Here is a 15,242-nt window from a genome sequence, read left to right as displayed (position 1 = left end):
TATTACTATTATTATTGTTGTTGATATTGTTATAATTTTTTCATTGTTATCATAATTTTTCTTTTTTTTGTTTAGTTAATTTTATTTATTTATTAATCTTTATTTTTTTGTATAATCACGGTGTCATGACCCGGCTCGTCGGCTCCTCGTGTGTGCTTCCCTGATTGTTTCCAGCTTTGTCTGATTACTTTGCTTAGTCTTGTCCTATTTAAGTCCTGGTCTTACCTGCTGCCCTCGTCCGTCATTGTGGATTCGGTGTGGTGTATGTTCCCTGCTCCTGTAGTGTTAATAAACCCCAGTTTAGCCCTGATCACTGCCTGCCTGCCTCTCCTTACCTGCCGACCCGCACGATCGCCGCTTCCCGCGAAAAAAGAAATAAATAATAAAAAAAGAATTTTAATATTGTTTGATGTTAGACTTATCCGTAAAGGGGTCCTCGGGTTACAAAATCTTGACATACGATGTTTTGAGTTTACGACGCTCACTCCCATGAAAACCTTAAAAATATTGAGATGTGAGTGTTTTGGTTTACGCCGTTAGTGTCGTAGTTATGGACGATGTGGGCGAACTAGTTTGGTTACCCGTGGTGGAGGAATACGCAGTAACGCGGCGTACGAGTGAGTTAAGCCATCACTATGGAATTGAAATTAGACAACGTAAAGAGATCATTAAAGGAACATTAAAACTCTGACAATTTCAGTTACTTTTCTGTCGTAGGAACGGAACTGTCGTAACCTGAGGACTCCCTGTAGTATATTTGGATAGTCCTGTATTATTTGGTGGTTCTATTTCTTTTTAATTATTTCTTAATGAAGGATTTGTTATTTCTTTGAATAAATTTATTTCAAAGAAAGGTTGGATTTTTCTATTTTTTTCAGTGTGAGATGAAGCTACTTCACTGAAAGGTAGATTTTTTTTCTATGTAGATTTTTCTTGATATCTATTAGTATGTTTAGTTAGTGAATAAAGTAAAATTAAAAAGTAACCAAGTGTAGTTTGTCAGTTATTTAGCCTGATAGGTGAGACTGTGGCAGTATGACTATTTTAAGTACCTGTGCCTTTAAATGTGCGGGCCGATTTTGTATCGTAATTCGTGGTAGCGCCCTATAAAAATGGCAGTGGTTGGCTGGGGGTCGAATGCTGGCAAGGTTCTTCCGGTTACCTGACTTCGTGGTAAAGATCTGCATACGACGGATTTATTGGAGGTGGCTGTTTGGTAGGTGGCAGCGGGTACGTTTTTATTCCATTCTGTTTCGGCTCACTCGTACTCAACCGGTGGGTGCACGTTGCTGCGGGTAAATGGTGGGGCTGGTGACCTGTAATGGGCTTGTGTAAAATCGCCCGTAAGTTCGATTTTTGGTTCGTGATTGTGGGTTTTAATTAACTTGTTTTGCCTGGCGCCATCCTTTGCAGGCAACGTGGAGGGAGTTTATCCGGCTGGTTGGAGATCACTACGCCATTAAGCATTGCTGCTCTGCCTGCTTTTACAGCTGCGGTCTGGATTGCCTGTCCTGCAGTTGCTGCTGCTTTGCCTCTTTGCCTCTGCTCTTGTCTTCTCTCCTTTTTGTATTGAATGTGGGGATTGGTAGCCTTTTATTCCTTGCTTAACTGCGAGGATTAACTGTTTAAAGTGAGGGATTTTATTTTGTGTGTTTTAAGATTCTTTGGGGTTGGGATGCCATTAGGGAGGAAGGGAACTTTGTGGTGGCATGTTGTATTGTGTGTATGCATGGGAGTTGTAGTGTTTTGTTTCAGGATGCCATCTGCTGTTTGACTGTTTAACCTCCTACCCTGTGTGGACCAGCCCCGAGGTTTTATTTTGTCGTGTGGATGGTGTTTTATTAATTTATTTGTAATAAAAGATTGTAAGTGGAGTCACGTCTCCTGCTGCCGTGTATAACGGACCTGAGTACCTTTCTCTTGGAGTTTCATTTAGCTTAGGAACTATTTCCCTGGGTGCAATTCCCAGGGTGGCGTAGTCGGTGTCTTAAGGGGTGGTTCCCCTGAACTCTGAGCCCAGCGCTGCGACAAGAGCAAAAAAGGTACATATAATGTGTAAATGTGTCACACAAGGTACATCCCCTATAAATCCTTAAAGCGTTTACAGACTTAACATAACTGTCTGGCCAGTGTAATGAAGTAAGCTGTGGGCATGAAGGTGCATTAGCCAAGTAGGAAAGATCAAATAAACACAGAGGTATCATCATTCTGCTAGTGGCACAAATATCAGCCCATACCAACATGCTTTCTTGGAAGACTGAGGGGTCAGAGATGAGAGTAGCGTTGAGGACGGCCTCGCTCTGGAAGGGGCAAACAGTCTTGCGACTTCAGCTTTAAAAGAGGAGAAGCAAAATATATTTTTAAAAATTCAAAAAGTTTAGTTCCAATGCAATTTCATTTGCAATTAATGATTATGCCCACTGACAAGATCACTAAGTTGAACATTAAAATTGCATTACTGATTAAAAAGCTCATTTTTGATGTGTTTTTGAGAAAAAAAGTAATTATTTCTTAATGAAGGATTTGTTATTTCTTTGAATAAATTTATTTCAAAGAAAGGTTGGATTTTTCAATTTTTTTCAGTGTGAGATGAAGCTACTTCACTGAAAGGTACATTTTTTCTAGCCCTTTTTACAAATCTTTACAAGGGGGCCAATAATTGTGGAGGGCACTGTATCCATCTCTTATTTCTTCATATAGTTATTTATTTCATTATGTCATATTTATGTATTTAATTTTTAACATTTTGGAGTTCCATATTGGAGTTCCATATTTATAGAGGATGATGGCGGTAGATTGAGAAAACCCATACAGGGACATTCCACCCCCTCCCCCCGACTACCACACACAAACCTACCTGGTATGAACACATGGCCACATAAATGCAGACCCACAAACATGCGCATTTGGCCACAAACACTCATACACTCAAGCATTTGAGCCATTAATGCTCTCTGAACCACGTACTGTCATGTTTCTAATTCATTCATTCATTCTTTCTTAATACACATTCCTGTTAAAAGCATATTTTGAATAGGTGAATATTTGTGCTGTTAGATTCTGTGTTGAAAAAGATGGAAAATTTTAATTTAGATGCCAAAGTGCATGTTTTTGGACTGTGTGAGTTGCCTATGTTTACTTTTTAATGCCAGATTACTTCACCTGAATGCATGTACACCCTTTTCTGACAATTAGGAGTGTTGACGTCTGTTAGGTCTATTACAGTGTGGTAAGTTAATTGTCCTTTTTCAAAATATAACGCTTGCCTTCTGTTATAGCTCATTGTAATTGGTCAATAGACCATGCTTTTTCTGATATTAATATGATAAAAATATTGGTAGTTGGAAACATCTGTGCAATTTAGATGTTATTGATCATTGGTATTAAACGCATAAACCATGGAAACTGAAGTTTTCTGAGTGACTACAGAAAATTTCCCCCAGTTGCACTTCCATCTGTTCTCCAGCAGGTGGCGAACACCCCTCTTTTTCTTTCCTTCTCTTATTGCTGTGTTCTGTTTTTTTGTCTTGTGAAATGGTTGATGTAAGTAAAAAATGTTTTTGGTTTTATCAAGACATTAAACCTTTTGCAAATGCAACCATTGAGTTTATTATATTCATTAATGTGATTGGTATTAAACGTTATAACAATCAGCATAAAAACCTGACAAAGTCATATGGCAGTAAAAGTCTGAGCGAATAATAATAATACGAGGGTTTAGGTTGCTGCAGTCGCTCAGATGTCAGCATTAGCACTGCCAGAACCGACATAACTGCACCCTTGCAGGGTCTCAACCTCCTGAGCCACACACTGCCCCAGAAACTAAAGCTAATCCTGTGTTCGATTACCTCTCTCTGAGCCAGAACTTGGATGAAAACGTCACGAAAAACGTCACTAACCATCAGAAACGCGCCTCTTTTATAACGTTGATGTCGGACAGAATTTTCCTGTGACGTCATTTCGACATGGTGGCTTACACACTCAACAGTAATTCCATTTTATAAATGTTTATTTTGTTAAATGTGCAATTACATTTTTAACTATTAATACATGTTCGATTTCGACTATACCATATCATGACCGTAAACAGTATCCTAGCATGCAATATCAGATTTTTACCAGACTTTAGTGTATTTTGTTTGTTTGTAGTTTGTTTTCCTCTCAAAAGTAATATCGCTATGAATGTACTAAAATATTTTAAAAAGCTTTTAATGTGGTTTGACTAGTTCGTGTTTCTTGTTTGTATGTCTCTCGGGGAAAAAAGAATCTCACTCCAAATCTGCTAAGATATAAAGCAGGGGTAGGGAACCTGATCCATGGAGAGCCGGTGTGGGTTAGGGTTTTTGGGATGACCTCTCAGTCAAGAAGTAATAAAGCAGCGATTCTCAACTCCAGTCATGGGGAGCCATTGTTATTGGTTGATTGAGAGGTCATCCCAAAAACCTGCACCCACACCGGCTCTCCATGGATCAGGTTCCCCACCCCTGATATAAAGCAACAACACACAACAGCGTGTTCATGGAGGCAGTCATGTTTATTCCGAGATGTGGTAGCTCGAACAGGAGATTGTCGAACTTGGAATTTCCGGCTTCCGAGAGGTAATCGAACATACCATAAGAGGAACACACAGCACCTGTAATGCTCCGTGTGTAACTGAAAGTGACAGTTTGCTTATGCTGTAAATATCTGCCTTCTGACATTTTCCCTCTCTTCAAGCGTAACAGTTAAGTTTTCCAGTTGAATGAAGTCAGACTGCATTTTGTGATTCTTTGTAGCAGTGAATATAGATATGGTAGGAACTGCTGAGGTGTACATTAGCAATTAGCTCTGTGTCCATACATCTTCCAGGTTCCCTTATTCAGTCCAGTGGCACTGTGGGCCTTAAGCCTACTGTAGGGGACCCACTGGAACAGAAGTCCGTTTTGTCCATACAGTGCAGTGTTAGACAAACAGTGCATGTGTGCTTTGTGAATTTTACAGAGCTTATCAGGTTCAGTACAGTGGACTAGTTACTGTTGAAGCCTCAGTGTACAGTTCTGTCCTGGTTGGTCCATCCCAACACGATGTTCCCTCAACACTGTCCCCAGAGCTGCTGTCTCGTCCTGTGGAGGACGGGGGGCCCTCAGGCCACGCCACACCCTCCGATGACAGGAGTTTGTCATCAGATGATGTTTCTCTCAGCTCCCAGTCTGACGAGAGCCTGAGTGCCAAGGTGGAGAGGTGAGTCCTGTCCGAGCCTGGGTGGGGAGGTATGGAAGGTGCCGGAGACCTTGATTCTGCTAATATGAAACCCCCTTCAGGCTGACAAAGAAGCTGGAGGAGCGACGGGAACAGAAAAGGAGAGGAGAAGAGGAAAGCACATTCTTTAGCAATGAATATTACGGCAGGAGCAGCCATGACCTCCTCAGGCCAGTCTGACTTCAATGGGGGTCACTGCGCATTTTTTAATCATTTAACTTTGCTGTAACGTGTTCCTTTGGCCTGTTCTTGGTGCTGCCGTGATCTTGGCCGACGCCTCCCTGTCTGCCCGCCCAGAACCAGATAAGGAAGGAGGTGGAATGGAGGAAGACTGGCAAGGAAATGCTGGACTACAAGAAGAAGCAGGAGGGTGAGCGCACCAAGCGCATGCTGGAGGAGCGCAACCGCGAGAAGGCGGAGGAGCGGGCGGCACGGGAGCGTGTGCGTCAGCAGATAGCACTGGTGAGGGGGTGCTGTGGGGGCCCGGGAGTGAGGGGCATGGGGTGAAGGGGCAGGGGAACCAGGTAGAAACCGAAGAGTGGCTCTTCTTCCAGGATCGGGCGGAGAGAGCGGCTCGTTATGCCAAGAGTACGGAGGAGGCGGCGAAGGTGTCAGCGCTGCAGGCGGCGAAGGCGGAGCAGGAGGCCCGGAGGGAGGTGCTGCAGAAGGAGAGGAGGTACAGTGGCTTTCAGAGTGAAAAAGACTTTGTCTTGAGAGGAGCCATTGGGAGGTTTAGCCATGCGCAGGCCGTGTGCCACCTGTTGTTCCCATGATTTTGGACACCCTCCTGTTCCGTCTCTCCAGTGCTGTGGCATGGATACAGTTCCGCCTCCCAGACGGCTCTTCTTTCACCAACCAGTTCCCCTTGGAGACGAGGCTGCGGGAGGCCAGGGAGTTTGCTGCCCAGGTGTGTCCATATCTCTGCCCCATTGTCTCATTGGCCAGAGCATTCTGGGGGTGAGGTGGGGGGTACCTTAAGAATGTCAGGTTAAACAATTACTGATTCCTGTTTCCCTGTCGCATTCATGGGTCTAGTAGCAGCACCTTCTCCATTTTTGCTGTTAACACCTGGTATTACAGATCTGAACAGGACAGTTTTTGTAAATTTCCTGAATGTTTTTCACACTGTCTGATGGTCTGTAACTGTGCAGAAACATCCACATTTAGATGCTTTTACCTCATTTACTTTCACAGCAAGCGGTGTGGTTGTCAGGATGAGTGCTGTGACCCGCTCGTCTTGTAACATCGTGCTCCATGCTTAGTCAGTCCTCTCAGCGTTCATCCACATCAACTTCCTGTCTCTCTCCGTGCAGGAAGTAGGGAACCGGTACGGAAACTTCTCCCTGGCCACCATGTTCCCGAGGCGGGAGTTCACACGGGAGGACTTAGACCGGACCTTGCTGGAGCTGGAGCTGGTTCCCAGTGCCTCAGTGGTGCTTCTCCCAGTAAGTGGTGTCCCCCTGAATTCCATTGTCGGCGTCACTGCAGGCTGTCCACATTCTGTCACTGGCGTTAGAGCAGGACAGGTGGGTGTAGGCTGTCCCACTTTAAACATGCCTCTTGGAGGGGGGGGGGGCTCCAGCTGATAATGCGAAGGGCCCAGCATTTAGCTTCCAGTTTCACTGTGATCTGGCCCCCCAGTGCATGGAATTGGTGGGTTGTCACTGCCCCCTGTGTACTCCCTTCTCCCCCGCATCTGCCTAGGTGAGCTGATGTCTCTAATTTGCTTGCTGTGAGTGTCCGTGTTCCCTTCCTGGTTATTTCTGTATACCTGATTCCCGGGACAGACTGCAGTTCTCAGAGAACTTGAACTGTAGGGCAATTTATGGCAGATGGATAATGTGTCACAACTACGTCACGTGGGCCAAACGCCACACTTAAGGCAACCGGGGCAATTATTAGCACTATTTTAACCCAATGGTTAACCTAACCATAAAGCCCCCCAATAAATCTTATAAGCCCCGACTACGCCACCTGATTTTACCATAGAGCACCAGGACCCTCCAATTTGGTTCAGACTGGTTGTGCTGGTATGAGTTGCTCCACAGACACCCAAACACCCGATGGTTTGTATTTTACCAATTTTACAAAGAATAAAAACACACTTTAAAATGCCAAGGCTAGCCGATGGCATACAAAAACGTCATAAAATTTTGTCCGTTCAGGGCCCACTATCAGATCAGCGGGGCCAGGTGATGTCCGTGCAAAAGATGATCCCCACAAGCCCGGTTCCGTCCGCCCCAGCCTATAAGGGCGACACAAAAACAAGGCGAGCAAACAGATTCTACCGAAGCACGACCCGCAATCGCCGTATAGGGATACCGAGAGTATCGCGGCAAAGGCACACTACCGCACACTTATCACCCCCACAGGGCACCGCAATAATCACACACACAAATCGAAACACCCGTACACACCCACTACAAACGACACCATATCCCGGTATCCACTACAGGGAGGATTGATATCCTGATTTCGAACACCCGCCACTACATCAGCCTAAAACAGATCCCAGATCAGACGCCGACCCGATATTTGGCTCTGTCCAAGCGAACAGAGTTTTCACTTAACTCGCTGCGGGGGGAATGCCCAGTTACTCTCCCCCGCTCCGGCGTCCAAGCGACTCCTTCCCCGCCAGAGCGTCTCGGGACGCGATCGCCACTCGGGGTGCTCCGCTCTCCAGTATCGGCTCCCCTGTCCACTCTCCGATGCGTCTTTTCCCGATGCCTCGTCCGGTGTCTCTTCTGTCCACTCTCTGGTGGGCCTTTTTCCGGTGTCTCATCCAGTTTCCCCCCTTTCCTTTCTTCCAGGGTGCCTTTTCTCTAATGCGGTCCTCCCCCTTCACGTTCCCAACCAATCCCAAACATTGTTCCAGCGCCACAATTGTCAAGGCAATTAATTAGTCCCGCGATCCCGGCTGACATACCAAAGGCACCAGGATATAAACAAAACCCCGCATGCCCATAATACCCACGTGACACTCCTCCCTACTTTTTCATAGGCACGTCCTAGCATGCCTTCAGGTATACCGCACTGGTTTCTTTCCAAAATTAGCCCGTTGTGACCTGCGTACTGTTTCCACACCCCCACCAACACTACTTCCTGGTCCTTGGGAGTACTCCCGCCTATGCCCAGGAGCTGGCCCTTTGGGCAAATACGGGGCACCCCAACAAGGCCACCCCATCCACCTGGGTCCCTCCTGAGAACGTGGTGGCTCGACCTGAGGCTCCACCACTGGCTTCGGAGTGAACTTACAGGTACGTAATCGGTTCCTATGCACTGTCCTTGAAGGCCCATCCCTGCCTTCCGGCCTCACCTGGTAGACTGGAATCCCAGACGGTAATTGCCCTACCACCACACAAGGGGTTCTTTCCCACCGATTAGCAAGTTTACCCAGCCCCGCCTTCCTAAAGGTACGTATCAGCACCCTTTCCCCAGGTAAGAGGGGCTCCCCCTGCACCTTCTTGGAATGAAATAGTACCTGGTGATCACTGGCCCTGGCAGAATGCTCAATCACTTTCTGATAGGCCCTGGCCAACCGCTGGTGATGCTGCTGTACCCACCCCTCTACAGACACCTGCTCCTGCCCGGTCCACGTTCCCAACACTAAATCCAACGGGAGCCGCGCCTGGGTGCCAAACATGACATAATGAGGGGTGAAACCTGTGGATGCATGGACAGTAGTATTATAAGCCTTCACCAACTCTGGCAAAGCTTCCACCCACCTGCTCTGTCGCTCTTCATTTAGCGTACCCAACAGGTTTAAAAGAGTCTGGTTAAAACGTTCGCAGGTCCCATTACCCTGAGGGTGATAGGCACTAGTCCTACTCTTCCTACATCCATAATACCTGCACAACTCTGCCACCAGTTTAGACTCGAAATTGGCCCCCTGATCAGAATGGAAGCGCTGTGGGCAGCTGAATGGCTGTATGACAGTATGCCAAAGGGCTTGTGCAACAGTGCGTGCAGTCTGGTCCTTGGTGGGAATCACCCACGCAAATCTGGAAAACAGGTCAGTCACAACCAGCAGGTTCTGGTAATCATCACAGGGTCGACCCAATGTTAAAAAGTCCATACCCACCACCTCCAAGGGAGCAGAGGTCACAATGGGGACCAGGGGGGCCTTGCCTTCAGTCCGGGACTTGCGGACGACACACCTCTCACACGCAGCAATCCAATCTCTATTGTCCGTTTCCATGTTCAGCCAAAAGAACCGTCTGCGGAGGACTGAAAGGGTTTTCTCTCCCCCCAAATGGCCTACCCGGACATGGACCTCCTCCCATACTGCCTTCCTCTCAGAGAGGGGAACCAGTATCTGCCCATGAACCTCCAGAGTGGCGGAGTCCTGGATTCTCCTCATCAATACCCCTTCCCTCAATGACAAGCGGGGCCAGTGTCTCAATAGCTTACGCACCACCTCACCTGCCCGCTTCCTCTCAGTCCCATCAGGAAGATGTCCTCTGGACACATACTCTGACAACTGCCTCAGAGCCACATCTTGACTTTGGAGCTTTTTCCATCGTGCGGGGTCCCACCCCCAGCTTGGCTCCTCCTCCACCTGTATACTTCTCTGCTGGACTTGGACTCTTGGCAATGGAGGAGTCGCTCCATCATCTTCCACTGCATCCGGCCTCCGGGACAACACATCTGCATTAACATTCTCCTTCCCCGGCCGATACTTGAGGTCAAAGGTGTAATTCTCCAACTGGGCCATCCAACGTTGTTCCGTCGCCCCTAATCGAGCCGTTCTCAAGTGTGCCAAAGGATTATTGTCAGTGTACACAGTAAACTGAGCCCCCCATAGATAGTCCTTAAACTTCTCCGTCACAGCCCATTTCAGGGCCAGGAGCTCCAGTTTAAACGAACTATAATTTGAATCCTTCTTCTCGGCTGGGTGCAAGCTACGGCTAGCATACGCTATGACGTGCTCTTGTCCATCCTGGACTTGGGCCAATACCGCCCCCAGGCCTTCAAGGCTCGCATCGGTGTACAGCCGGAAAGGTAATGAAAAATCTGCGAAGGCCAGCACAGGCGCTTGGGTCAACCTCTCCTTCAAACTAACGAAGGCCTGACTGCACTCCTCAGTCCACACAACGGGTGCCTGCCCCTTTTTTTCCGTTCCAACTAACAATGCGTGCAGGGGTCTAGCAATCTTTGCAAACCCCTTGATAAATCTTCGATAGTACCCCGCAAAGCCCAGGAAAGACCTCATCTCCCGCACCGGGCTGTCACGGCCCTGATCTTCTCCGGATCCGGATGGACACCAGCCTCGTCCACCACATGGCCTAGGAACTGGACCTGGTGCTGAAACAGCTTACACTTCTGCGGCTTCAACTTTAGCCCATAGCCACCAAGCCGGCTCAACACCTTCTCTAAATGTTCCAGGTGTTCCTTGAACGTGGCCGAAAATATTATCACATCATCAAGGTACACCAACACTTTATCAGTCCCCAGGTCCCCCAAACATCGCTGCATGAGTCGCTGGAAGGTTGCCGGGGCATTACACAAGCCAAAGGCCATCTTATCAAATTCGAACAGACCCATAGGGGTGGCAAACGCAGTCTTCTCCCGGTCACCTTGGTCCATTGCTACTTGCCAATAGCCGCTGGCCAAATCCAAGGTTGAGAAGTACTTTGCCTGCTTATGGTTGGTGAGGGCCTCCTCGATTCGGGGCAGGGGATAAGCATCCTTGTGAGTGATTGCATTTAGCTTCCTATAATCGACACAGAAGCGCAGTGCACCATCCTTCTTACGGACCAGGACTACGGGTGCTGCCCACGGGCTGCTGCTCTCTCGAATCACACCTGTGGATAACATGCCTTGCAACAGCTGGTTCATTTCCTGATACAGGGTAGGTGGGACTGGACGATATCTTTCCCGAACAGGGGCGGCATTACCTGTGGGAATCGTGTGCCGTACCGCATCTGTACTACCCAGGTCGTGGTCTCCTGAGGAGAACACACTTGCCCACTTAGTCACAAGCCCTTGTACTTGTTCCCGTTCTTCCTCCATCAATCCCTCACACCGATCAATCAATTCCTGCAACAAAGGCATCATCCCCGCCGGCTCCACACTCGCTGCCCTTACACCTACCTCAATCACACCTCCCTCTACCTCTCGCAGGGTGACCACTGGGTCAACAATATCTGCAGGCCTCAGCTGGGTCACTCGCGCCAACTTCTGATGCCTGTGAAGATGTACTGTAGCCGGGTGCAGGTTCCTTACCTGGAGGAGGACCCTACCGCCTTCGATCTTAACTACACTCCGGGCAACATCCACTGGTCCCCCTCCCTCCAATGGCTCCACCAGCCCATACACCCCAGTTTGCACCCTAGGTCCAAACACTCAGGCTGCTAAAACCATCTCACTCTGGCTGGGCACGATCATACCCTTGCGCTGTCCTATCCGTACATGCCCTGGCTGGATGTCCTCTGCCTCCACTACCACCCTCTTACAATGTGCCAAGGCCTTGGCCCACCCGTGGTGACTTTGGAGGTCCACTTGTCCTGAAAGGAAATCAGACTGAGAGAGGGATTTCGCCAACAGTTCCTTCCAGCATGCCCCAATGATATTCATCCCCAAAATGGGCTGCTGGCATGATTTTAAATCCTTTACTACTACCACTCCCTTCTTGGGCAGCAATAATCCACCCACCTTCACATCTACAAGGGCATAGCCCACATAAGGGATCTCTAACCCATTCGCGGCCCGTAAAGTCAACCATGTAGCCTCCTCCACAACCCTCTCATCTCTCCCTGGGAGTTTGACAAAGACATTCTCAGGCAATAAACTCACCTCTGACCCTGTATCCAATAAACATTCTACCTCCATCCCATTAAAACCAACAGTCACCAAAGGGCAGGTCCCAACTAAAACCTCTGAAGACTGACTGAGGCCCTGCAGCTCAACTCCAGACACCTGGCCCCTGGTGTCTGGACAATCTAGTTTAAAGCTGGGGAGGTGGCACCACAATTCCGTGCAATATGCCCTGCCTGTTTACAACGGCCACAAATGGGACGTCCCTGCTCATCCCATTGAAATCGATGATGACGTGGTAGCTGGGTCCTGGGGTTCTGGGCTGCTGTTCGAGGGGCCAGCACCTGTGTGGGTTGAGCATGCCCAATACGATCCTGTACACCACTTGGCCGTCCTGATAACGTCCCTTGGGACATTGGCTCAATCCCCTGCATCCTAGAGTCCGCTCCAGCCCTTAGGTCCCACAGCTCTAACATCACTTTGTTCTGCAGTTTTTCAAACTGCCCACGAACTTCCTGCAGCAGCTCCTCCTGCAACTTTGCCTTCCAATCATCTTCTCTCCCATCCAGAGCCCTGTTAGCTGAAACCTGTGCACAAGCTGGTGGCTGCCAAACCATGGCCTGACGATCCTCCTCTGCCCAGAGGACCTCAGTTCGCACCTGATCAAACGTCTTAAGTTCCCTACGGCGGATCAAGCGGTTCAAATTCTGCCTTAAGTCTCATCCGGTTTCCCCCCTTTCCTTTCTTCCAGGGTGCCTTTTCTCTAATGCGGTCCTCCCCCTTCACTTTCCCAACCAATCCCAAACATTGTTCCAGCGCCGCAATTGTCAAGGCAATTAATTAGTCCCGCGATCCCGGCTGACATACCAAAGGCACCAGGATATAAACAAAACCCCGCATGCCCATAATACCCACGTGACAAATGGACTTGCATGTATAATCATGAGCTTCACATAACAGTAATAGCTTTACGGAGAGTTCTGGGTACTTGCGTGTGGATTACACACTTTCCTGCCAGTCACATGTCCCAGAGTAGAACCAATGAAATGAGACTAGTGTCAGGCAGCCTGGCCGATTGGAGGTAACCGTTAACCAGGGAGCCATCTGGACCAACTAAAGGTGGACAGTAACTGGTGCCGTTCTGTGACCCGTGTCCTCCACTTGCTTCCTGGCGCAGGTGGGCCGACCTGCCAACACAGTGGTGCCCTCCTCGGCCGGGGGCTTTTGGTCGGTGCTGGGCACCATCTTTTACCCCCTGCTAGCTGTGTGGAGATTCATCAGCAGCTTCCTCTTCCCTACCCCTCCGCCCCCCGGCTCCACTTCCAGCGTCCCGCCACCGCGCCCCGGACCTTCCACCGTATCGTCTGGCGAAGCAAAAAGGTGATGCTCAGATTAGCAGTTATGATTGAGCAATCCGCCACCGCACAGTTTAGGTCATGAGGTCACTTCTTGTAATCCACGCAGCACATGAAGAGTGACATAACTGTACAATACCACAAAGTCAGTAGACCTAGAAGCCATTTATGCCATGTTTATTTTGTGTGTAATGGATAAATATTTAATAGCTGCATAAATTGTAAAAAAAAGAGGTTTCTGCATTTATTGTGCCTGAACTATATTCATGATTGTCATGTCTGCCCTCAGGGAACCCATTCGCAAACGAGTTTTGGAAAAGCGAGCAGATGACTTCAAAAAAGATGGGAAGATCTACAGACTGAGGACAAAAGAAGACAGTGAGGACGACAACAACACCTGGAATGGCAACTCCACCCAGCAGATGTAGCTGGCTGGCCCTCAACACTGTGCAATAACCAGTCTCTCTCTTGCGCTCTTTCCCTCTCTCTCTCCCATTGGTGGAAACTGCTTACTGGCCGCACGGTGCTCCAATACACTCACGCCCCGGGCGTCACCTGCATGGGCACTTATTATTGAGTCGTGCCCAGTAGCTTAAACTCCGCCTCCATATCTTGTCATCGTTTTGTGTTTGTGGACTGAGCTGGTCTGGAGCGCTGACGTATCCTGGCCTGGAGACCGTGGCTGTGGGTCTATCAATTGGAGTGCTTGCCTAACCATGTGACCTGCTAACAGCATATCGTAGCCATGACAGCGGTTTAGTTTAACGACGACGTAACCCCAAAGCCTCCTGGGTGGGTGTCCCTGTTTTATATCCAGCTTTCTGTTGCCCCCCCCCCCCCTGCATGTATAGTCTGCTACAGCAGCAGTCTTTCTTTTAGGTGAAAATGAGAATAAATTTACAGCTCATTTAATATGAATAAAAATTCAACAAGCCACTTTGATTCCAATTTGCATGATGAGATTTAATCGTGGCAGAGAGAGCTCATATGACATTTTTGGAGCACATTGACAAGCAAATGAACTCCCTTTACCTTGCAAAAGTGCTGCTAGATTTTAAGGTTGCTCAGCATATTAAGAGAACAGAGGGTGCCGTTACAACAGGGTAACAGGGTAACGTTGCAAAGTTTTTTCCAAGAAGAAAAGATATAATTAGAGTAAGTGATTGGAGAGACATCTACTCTGCATTATATTTCATAATAAGGTGTATTTTTAAAAATGAGAGTGAAAAACATGTGGGAAGTATAAAACTCTACGATCTTTGTCATGTGTGACATCGCTATGAATTATGTCCACTAGGTGGCTGTACTTCTTGAAATGTACTTACCAACAGAAAATGTTGGTTTCATGTAATGGAAAAGGGCCGTTTTTATCCTCCCCAGACGTAGCATGAAATTGCCTCCTCCATCTTGCGAGGTAAATTATGTAGGGCCATTCAACTGAAATTGATTTTTACAAATTAATTTTGAAATTGAAAAACATTTGTTTGCAGAACTCTCTGTGCATTATTTATGAGCAAGTGATTATTCTTGGCAATAAACTGGTCCACTGTGAGTTATTCTCTTGCAGTAAATCAGTTTGTTGTCGAGCAAGAGCAGTGAGCTTGGCAGGTTACAGGTGGTTGTCGCCCACGTTTCTGTCCCCATTAAGCTGCCCTAAGGCACGTCGGACGAGATACGCTTAAGTCGCTCATATCTCTGCCTTCATCCTTCAAACCCTGAGACCACCTCATCTTCAAAGAGCCACAGGGCACAAAGATGTGAGGCATTTAATGTGACTCGGTGCTCCCTGAGTGAGGTGTGATACAGGGTCCTGGTGTCACAGCTCTGCATGTCTGCCACACACTGTAGTGTCAGGCACACACATGTGCATCGTGCCGTCTGCACAATGCTCTG

General features: G+C 48.0%; 2 protein-coding genes across 2 annotated transcripts; both read left to right on the top strand.

The window, feature by feature from the left end:
* Nucleotides 1–399: 399 nt before the first annotated feature.
* On the top strand, nucleotides 400–5,583 carry LOC125709485 (UBX domain-containing protein 4-like). The gene is made up of 3 exons (XM_048978005.1): nucleotides 400–1,216; nucleotides 5,088–5,220; nucleotides 5,301–5,583. The coding sequence occupies exons 1-3, from the start codon at nucleotides 1,138–1,140 to the stop codon at nucleotides 5,416–5,418; spliced, it is 330 nt and encodes a 109-aa protein (XP_048833962.1). The 5' UTR covers nucleotides 400–1,137; the 3' UTR covers nucleotides 5,419–5,583.
* Nucleotides 5,503–14,066, top strand: LOC125709487 (UBX domain-containing protein 4-like; the record flags this gene model as incomplete). Its single annotated transcript, XM_048978006.1, has 6 exons — nucleotides 5,503–5,700; nucleotides 5,793–5,914; nucleotides 6,043–6,145; nucleotides 6,552–6,683; nucleotides 13,172–13,374; nucleotides 13,639–14,066. Coding segments are annotated over 6 exons (897 nt in total), but the record flags the coding sequence as incomplete, so codon positions are not given.
* Nucleotides 14,067–15,242: the final 1,176 nt, after the last annotated feature.

The sequence above is a fragment of the Brienomyrus brachyistius genome, chromosome 16 (genome assembly GCF_023856365.1).
Source record: "Brienomyrus brachyistius isolate T26 chromosome 16, BBRACH_0.4, whole genome shotgun sequence".
NCBI classification, from domain to species: domain Eukaryota; kingdom Metazoa; phylum Chordata; class Actinopteri; order Osteoglossiformes; family Mormyridae; genus Brienomyrus; species Brienomyrus brachyistius.
Note: the sequence above shows the minus strand (reverse complement) of the source record. Positions and strands in the feature narration are given on the sequence as shown.